The sequence below is a fragment of the Cyprinus carpio genome, chromosome A15 (assembly GCF_018340385.1).
Source record: "Cyprinus carpio isolate SPL01 chromosome A15, ASM1834038v1, whole genome shotgun sequence".
Taxonomy (NCBI): Eukaryota; Metazoa; Chordata; class Actinopteri; order Cypriniformes; family Cyprinidae; genus Cyprinus; species Cyprinus carpio.
In genome coordinates, this window is record NC_056586.1 from 17,833,910 (window position 1) to 17,842,690 (window position 8,781).

An 8,781-nucleotide genomic window follows, 5' to 3' on the forward strand; every position below is an offset into this window, starting at 1 on the left:
CAGACACCCAGCAATGTTCAAGCATCTCATAACGCCTATGGCATATCACGGGAAAAAGATATTATTGATGAGTTTATATGGGAAAGAAAAAAAAACCAAGACAAACGAGTTGCACGGACGTGATTACCGTCCCCGCCTCTGTGATAAAATCACCGGTGGTGACAAATCACTTGTCTCTCTGTGACTCAAACTCAGAAAATAAATGCCAAACGATGCAAAGTGTGGGTGTTGGAAACAGGTGCACATAAAATAATACACGCATTGGATTTCTTTACTGTGCACACACACACATAGCTATATATATAGTTAATGTGATGATATATCATGTTTAATTCACAAAAAGTTCTCACTGAGAGTATTAACAGGTGCAGCGTTCTTTAAATACCTGATCAACGCAGATGTAAGCAGCGCCTGTGTGAAATTCCTCATGTGATCCCATTGGAGCTTTACCTGCATGTGCGCAGTGGGAGGGGGAAAAGAACCCGAATTTGCAGGCGCAAACGTGCCGGTGCTCATTAGAAAACATGACCATACCTCAGTGCAGAACAAGCGGCGGCCCTTCAGCGTTCTCACCGGCAGAGGGAGACCTCACGCCACCTACCGGTGAACTGCGAGTACTGCAGAAACGCACTGTTTGATGAGAAAGTCATTCTTTTTGTAGAACACGAGAAAATATTTTGAAAAAACGCCTTAGGGTATTTGTCAATATAATGAAAGTCACATCCCAAATATAGATATTTTTATTGTTCCACAGAATAAAATCATTCAAGTATGGAACGACATGAAGGTGAGTGAATGTGAATTTTCATTTAATACCTGTATGGACCTTAGTTACGGAAGCGTCATATTTAATTTTTTAACATGAAAAAAAAAAAAAAAGCATGTGAGGGACAAAAGTACAGTGCGGTTCTTTAATAACATACCGATTGTTCAGCTGACCAAATGTGTCTTGAAAAAAAACGAAAAAAAAAGTCTTCCAGATGACAAAAACGCAATTAAACTTTCATGATTAAGGTCTATTACATAAAATAGAATCTCTGTGATGTGCAGTTGCTTGAATGACAGTAAAAACAGAAGAATAAATCAATGCATAAGGTAATTATGAATGTTTCTCCATTGTATTTGACAGTTAAATATCACAGTAAGCATTTGTAAATATGACAAATTGATAAAACATTTCAAGTTCTAATGACAGTCTACTCGTGTCGACTACTATTCTTTTTCTTCTTTTTAGTTTTTCCTGGTGTATCAAGGTAATAATAAGAAGGATCCAGTGGCTCCGTTTTGAATATTAAACTTGCATCAGTTATGTCTTCATTATGTCTTTCCTTCTCTTTCTTCACCTTTTTCTTCTTCCTCCTCCTTTCCTCCGTTGGTTCTTCCTCCATAAGCTCAGATAACTCTAACTGATCACAGTCAATCTGTGTCTGTTCTTCCTTGATAAAAACTGTGTCACTGTCCTCTTGCCTCTTGTCTTTCTTTTTCTTTTTCTTCTTTTTCCGCTCCTCGCCCTCAATTGGATCCTGACTGGTTCTCTTGGGAGCGGTTGGAGAGACTACGGTGACTTCATCTTGCCTGCGAGCTGCAATGGAACTACCAAAAGGCTGGAAACGTTGCTTCAGACCAGCTGGGATTGACGGAGCTGGAGTGGCCGGGATGGGAACGGGACCTTGGTTCTCACTGCAGTTTCCGTAGCTTTCTGAGATCTTGAGGACACCACTGAAGCCAGAGGAACAGAGAAAAGGCTTCTCTTTGGAAATGAGCAGATGGAGGTCTGATGGTGCTGTCCTGCTACTGAGGACGCTGTAGATCTGAGGCGCTGTGCCACAAGACTGGACCATTTCCAGTCCTGATAAGGGAACTTTGAGCTTTTCAAAGCTGCACAGGACACAAAACAATGACTATTAAATTAATAAACCACAATTTCAATTATGCAATGCTCAATACATTATAAATAATTTTAGCAATGAATTCTTGCAGTACATTTAATACATTCAAACCATTTAGCCATGATTATAAATTACAATGTTGCCATGCTTTTATTCATTCTACAGGAGCATTTACAAAGAACAATATCTACCTAAAGCAATATTTCAGAGCACAGCATGACTAGAAAAATGCATATTTACAGTAGAGTGTTCTGTGATTTTTAAGACATGCACAATTATGATATTCAAAACAGTAATATTACCAGGTTTTCCATGTGAACCTTGGAAATATTTTAAAAATGAATTAAAAAAACCAAAGTCAAAAAGTTCTAAAGGAATGTAAAGGACAACTAATAGATGTTATTAATAAAAATATGAAAAAAATATATTATTATTATTACAGTGATATTGTACAAGACTGCTGGAATTTACAGAACTCCTATATTTTCTATTATTATTTTAAGTATTATTAAATATCACTTGCTAATTGCATAAAATTCAATTAAATTGTACTGAACAATAAGCATTTTTATTGCATTAAATTAATATTAATAATATGCTCAAAGATTATTATTTATTATTATTATTAGTATTGTTGTTGTTATGTGTGACCTCCTCCGGATTGGTTCCAAATTATGACAGAAATCATTTTAGCAAAGCTGTAGATTAATCCAATATGTTATTTAAAACAATAAGCTATTTCCAGAGTATTTTGTACCCTTTAGAATCAAAACGAGCTGGAGCTTTGATGAGCCATAATTCCTTCTCTTCATCTTCGTCCCATAAAGCGCTTACAGAGGAATCATACGACATGGGCACAAAGTCAGCCGGACATTGGTACTTTGAAACTGGGGGGAGAAAATAATGTTAGTTTATTTTTTAGGCATATCTGAGTTTACTTTATGTAGTGAAGAGACTGAACAGTGTTAGCACCCACTTCTCTTCCGTTCACAAGCTTCATCTTCACTGTCCGACATATCGGCGCTCTTTTACTATAACAGTCTGTAATAAATGTATCCCGATGTCAGTGTCATCAATATGTTACTCTGAATACAAACATGTGAATCACATGTGGATAGAAGAGAATCATCTTTGACCCGGAAGCGCTTCCAGCAGTCGTTGGGGAGCGTTTGTCTGTAATACATGTATACAACAGCAGAGGGCGCACTTATAAAGCTCTTCTATCATTACTGTCAATGGATAGACGCAAGTTTTGTGAAGACAATTAAACTAATTTAGTTAAACTTCGCAATAAACGTCAATATTTAAAACCGTTTATTATGCTAATTCCCTACCATGTATGTCATCTTTCATTTTAATATGTAACATTATCGACGCGCTGCTCGAGTTACTCTCATAATCGGACTGATTTAAACTTATTTTTAATATTAATTCGTTTATTCTTGCTTTATATCTATTATGATTAACCTGCTGTTTTTGTATAATGCTATTTAATCATTACACACAATCACGTAGGACATGACTCGTTTAAGATAATCTAGTTATTTTTAAATAATCGTCTATGGGCTGGAAATATTCGTGTATTTGAACAACTTTAATTTAATGCAATTACTGAGGATTGTATCGTAAAGTAACTAACTGCGTGAAAAATGTAAGCGCACATCTTTAGTCGTATTTTAATCTTCCTTGTTTTCACAATAGGCTACTCAATTAATGATTGTAAACTGAAGGTTGGTGTCTTTAGAAGAAGTATCTGTGCTGAATTGGCACATAAACCTGCAGCGGATTGTTTTTTTTTTTTAACAAACTAATTAACTAACTAACTAACTAATTAACTAACGTAGTATTTAAAACTTTCCAAATGAATGAATATAGGTGAATAATGCATGTAGTAATGTTCGACTAAATTACAATTTATTAAGAAATATACTTTAATATGTGGCTAGTATTTTATTTATTCATTTATTTTTGAAAATGAGAAAAGATCTAGGCTACTTAAAATATTACATTTTAAATTACATATTTTAGTTGGCATATGAGATGCATGTGATTTCGTCTTAGAAACGTTATTATTATTATTATTATTATTATTATTAATGAAATATTAGTCTATTTTGTTGAAAGGTATGGGCTTGGCATTCTTGTACCCTTCTTATTTGATCAAGTTCATCTCAGGTTCAGTACGTTGGGAATGCTCCCCAGTGCAATAGAGCACACTAGATGCAGATTGTAACTGGAGATGCTCCTCACGAAGACTCAAAGCCTCCTCCAGTTAGATCCAATGAACAAGATGCTCACAACACTATCATATATAGAGCAGATCACTGAGCAGGTCGTAGAGTTCATACAGTCTGAGGGTCAAGACTGAGAGGTAGATCTGTCAATTGAGTTGATGTTGTACTGTGTATTTTGGCTGGACCGATCAGATTTTGTTGTCCTGGTTTAATTTTAGAGCACGCATGAAAAGTAAATAAAGGAATATTGAGCAAAAATGCATGTAAACAAAATATAATGAGGCTTCTCATTTTTGATTGTGTGGAGAGGCCAGTATTTATGGATATTTATTTAATTTCTACAATTATACATTAATAATAATACATGTAATTATTAATATATATACACTATACTAATATATAATTGTACATATACTGATATATTATTTCATTTAATATAAATCAGTTCATGTTAATTATGCCAATGTAATGCTGTCCAGGCTTGAATACAGTGACTTTATTTGGGACAGTGAATCCAGTGAGAACTGGAACTTTCTGATATGATCTAAACTGTGAAGTTCAGCCAGATGACGAGGTGCTTAGTCTGTGGTTACTTCCCATCAGCACAAGCACATCTTGAGTTGTTCCCCCATCTTTGGTGTTGCTCTTACAAGGGGTTATTCACTTAGGGTATGGGAACATGGGAAATTCAACCACATCCCGCTTCTCTTGCCCCATGCCTCTTCCCAGTCAACTGGGAAAGCGTCATTTCATTGACCCTCTGTCTCGTCCAGGACCCCCAGCAGACGCCATGACATCAGCAGGACAGCAGACTAACCCTGCAGCGGTCATCTTGCACCTCCTGTCCTCAAACCACCCCGCTCCCCTCACCTCAGGAGGACTAAGAGGTGTTTGATACTGATCACATGGTGGTGAGGGCCTCTTCCACAAGTTTGTCTTTTTCCATCATTGAAGATATGTGAGTGTCAGGCAGAAATTGTAAATAGTACATACTGTTAATTGTTGATTATTATTTTTTCTTAAAATTTCCCTACATCATAGAAGCTGGATAAATGTTAAAATTCTTTAAAATAAAGTAATAAAAAAAACAATTATAATTAAATATTTAAAAATTAATCTAAATATTTACATTTTTGTTGTTTCTTAATCACATTATTGATTAATAAAACATATATTTGACATAAACAATAAACATACACTGATTAATATAAAAAATATTATATTAGTTAGAACCCAATATTTCTATATTATATTCATTTTAATGATAATAATTAAAATGTGAATATTTACTTATTTTTATAACATTTATATGTACACTATCGTTCAAACGTTTGAGGTCAGTTAGTTTTAGTTAGTTTTTTAACGTTTTAAAAGAAGTCTCGTATGTTTAGGACTGCATTTATTTGATGCAGTAAAAATATCTAATATGCTGTGCTAAAAAAAAAAAAAAATTTGAAAGCAGCTGCTAAAAAAGTTCCATAAAACAAAGTTCAAAAGAACATATTTTTAAAATAACATCATAATTTATTTATTGTCACTTTGTGTCAACATAATGCATCTTTGCTGAATAGAAGTAAAATAAAATAAAATCTTACTGATTGGTATATATTTAAATATTTATATAACAGCTAATTTATATATATTTATATATATATATATATATATATATATATATATATATATATATATATATATATATATATATGAAGAGTCATTAGTTCTAAAATAGTACAGATATAACCTGTTACAGTATGTGGTCACATTAAGTGCAGTCTAATAAACACAACAGAGCTGAAGGTGAACACAAGGTCACATCTGTGAACCATGATGCAAAGTCCCGAAATATCACTTTACCATTGTTCAATGTCCAGCAAAACACATTTGATTATAGTTCTCAGTCTTTCAAGCATGAATATGAAAAGAAAAACATCTCTTTGTACTGTACATACTGCCTTTTTCTCAGAATACACCAGCATATGCTTTCTTTCCCTGACAACTTAAGCCAGACCTCGTGCATTTAACATACCAGTGTTTTGGTGAGACATCCTGTCCTCTAGTCTACAGTGTTTAAAAAATGCATCACCGCTTCAGCCTTTCTCTTGGTTGTATAGTCCTCATAAGGATGTTGTGAGTGGGAGACAATCTCTTGTAGAAAATAAGGGCTTTGCCTCCCAATTTTCTCTGCTGAATACCGACATACAACAGCAAGCAAATAAATCACACTGTGGCTTGTAATGTGCAGATTACGCAAGTGCATAAAGTAAGTGGGCTCTAGAGGTTTTATTTTGCCTTCAATGAAGATTAATGAAGAAGCCTGTATTTCATTATAGTCTGATCCAATGTCTATTGTCACTGAAATATGATAAATTACAAATGGAATCAAACGCAATATTATAATGTTCCAGTGAGAACTTGACCCATGCTTAGATAAACATGATACAGTTCAAGTAGCCCACTTCACCCTCTGCACAGTGAGTATAACACATATCTAAAGCCAGCAACAGCATCCACTATAATAGATCTCAAAGATATTGTCCTATTATTTATTCATAAAGAAGTTGCATCACACGAAAATGTTCATGTAGACTGACTGAAAAACATTTTTACACTTATATAGTGACAAAATAAACAAGAAAAACATGTACATCACACATTCCACCAATACTTTAATTAGTACATAAAAATATTTATTATAGTCATATTAATAATTATACAAAAATATTTTATTAAAATAATATCTTTAATTATTTGAATATTTTCTCTTAAATGGAAGGTGGGAATATGTCAAGGAGCAGTATGCAGACAAGTTTGTACAGTCTGACACTTTCAGATAAGAACCCATTGGCATTGCTCCTTTCCAGGTCACTGGACAGCCACACCGCATTGGCGCAGAGCTAGAGTGCCAAGGCATTGTGTTTCACTAAGGAGGAACGTGACCCAGTGAACACTGACCTTGCACAGATGTGCAGTCAGCTGCAGTACACTGCTGAACGAGGGAGCATGAAGTCATGACTTCAGTCACACAGATGTTGAAATGTAAAAGTAAATGCTGGCAAGGCACGTGCTGTTGAACATATCTATAAATAAACACAGGCAATGCAGCTTAAAGAAGAATTAGCTTTTTTTTTTTTTTGAAAAGACCCGTTTTATTCTCCCATGTTACTCTTTTTCTTTTATGAACATAAACGTCTGAAAACTATTACACTCCTGTTTATTTAAGGATGCCTATTGCATTTAAGACTACTTACTGTGTTATCATTATAGGAGTAATTTCCTAAAGCAGGGGTGTCAAACTCAATTCTTGGAGTGCCGGAGCCCTGCAGAGTTTAGATTCAACCCTAATTAATAACACCTAATACAACTAATCAAGTCCTTCAGGCTTATTCGAAAATGGTATGTGTGTTGGAGCAGGGTTGGAACAAAACTCTGCAGGGCTCCGGCCCTCCTGGAATTGAGTTCACTGTTGTAAATATATCACTGTTGTAATTACAGAAGATAGCTTCACGTGCGTTTGTTGCTGCCATCAAACTTATTCCCCAACAGTTGTTTAGGTAGAGTGTTGGAAAGAAAGAGAATGTATTCACCTTATAGAAGTCAGTGAACCATCAGAATGATTTTGAAACTGATATTTTAAGTAAAAAAACCAACCAACCAACCCCCCAAAAAAAACATTATCATTTTTAACACTAACGACAGAAAAACAGATTCCTAGTGCAGAGAGATTTCCTGTGTACAACATGCAGGAATTAGCCAACTTAGCATACATAAATATTTTGGAGATAAAGTCTTTTGTTTACAGAATATGTCCCCCCTGAGCATTTTTACTGGCAGCTCAGTGTTCCGCTCTATTAATAATCTGACACACTTCACAAGCCGCTTGATTCTTCTCTACAGTGGCTGGTTAGAGTCAAAATGACTCATCTGTGATAGCACATCTTCACATAAATGGCCATGTTGACACATATGTGATTTTTCCCTAATGCTGTAAACTTTTTACCACCAAACTACATGGCCACATGTGTAAACTCATGTACTTCAGTTTATAAAACCTAGTGCCATTGCCCTTGATCACACATGATGTCATAAAACATTCCCTTTTTATATCACTTTATCACTTCCATTTATCAGAAGTATCTGAAAAAACGAGCTGAGAACTACAGAAAAGAAGAACGACCGACATCATATATTTTATTTTGGCATCCTTTACATTGCACTTTCTCACTGCTGACATTCAGCACTTACAGACTGGTAGGCTGAAAGAGGCCACTGGAGAACTAATGAAGAAAAAAATGTAAACAATAGCAAAGCCCATTGTTTGGAAAACAGGTTCCATTTTGTGTATCTGTGGGCCACCGAACGGAAAGTATGTCAAACAAGAGACGGCTGAGAGAAACACGCTCCTCTTGTTAAAGACTTTATACAATGAATTAAGATGCATATTAAGACACAACACCTGAAACAGCCCAAACAGTCTTTGTGTTGACTGTGACAAGAGTGGGCAAATAAATAATTGGGCTTGCCTAAAACGAGCAATAATGTCAAAATAGGGATAGTAGATTCCTGCAAAATCTAAAGGAACTGACACAAATGGCAGGCATGTACATACTGTATAAAACATTCAAAAGGTGAAGGGATTTTTGACATTTCGCTGACATTGA

At 35.0% G+C, this 8,781-nt stretch overlaps 1 protein-coding gene across 1 annotated transcript; it reads right to left on the reverse strand.

The window, feature by feature from the left end:
- Positions 1–724: 724 nt before the first annotated feature.
- Positions 725–3,063, reverse strand: LOC109058882 (DNA-directed RNA polymerase I subunit RPA34-like). The gene is made up of 3 exons (XM_019076078.2): positions 2,866–3,063; positions 2,647–2,776; positions 725–1,878 (listed from the first exon to the last, which is right to left on the reverse strand). Exons 1-3 carry the CDS (start codon positions 2,903–2,905, stop codon positions 1,197–1,199), a joined length of 852 nt encoding a protein of 283 aa, XP_018931623.1. The 5' UTR covers positions 2,906–3,063; the 3' UTR covers positions 725–1,196.
- Positions 3,064–8,781: the final 5,718 nt, after the last annotated feature.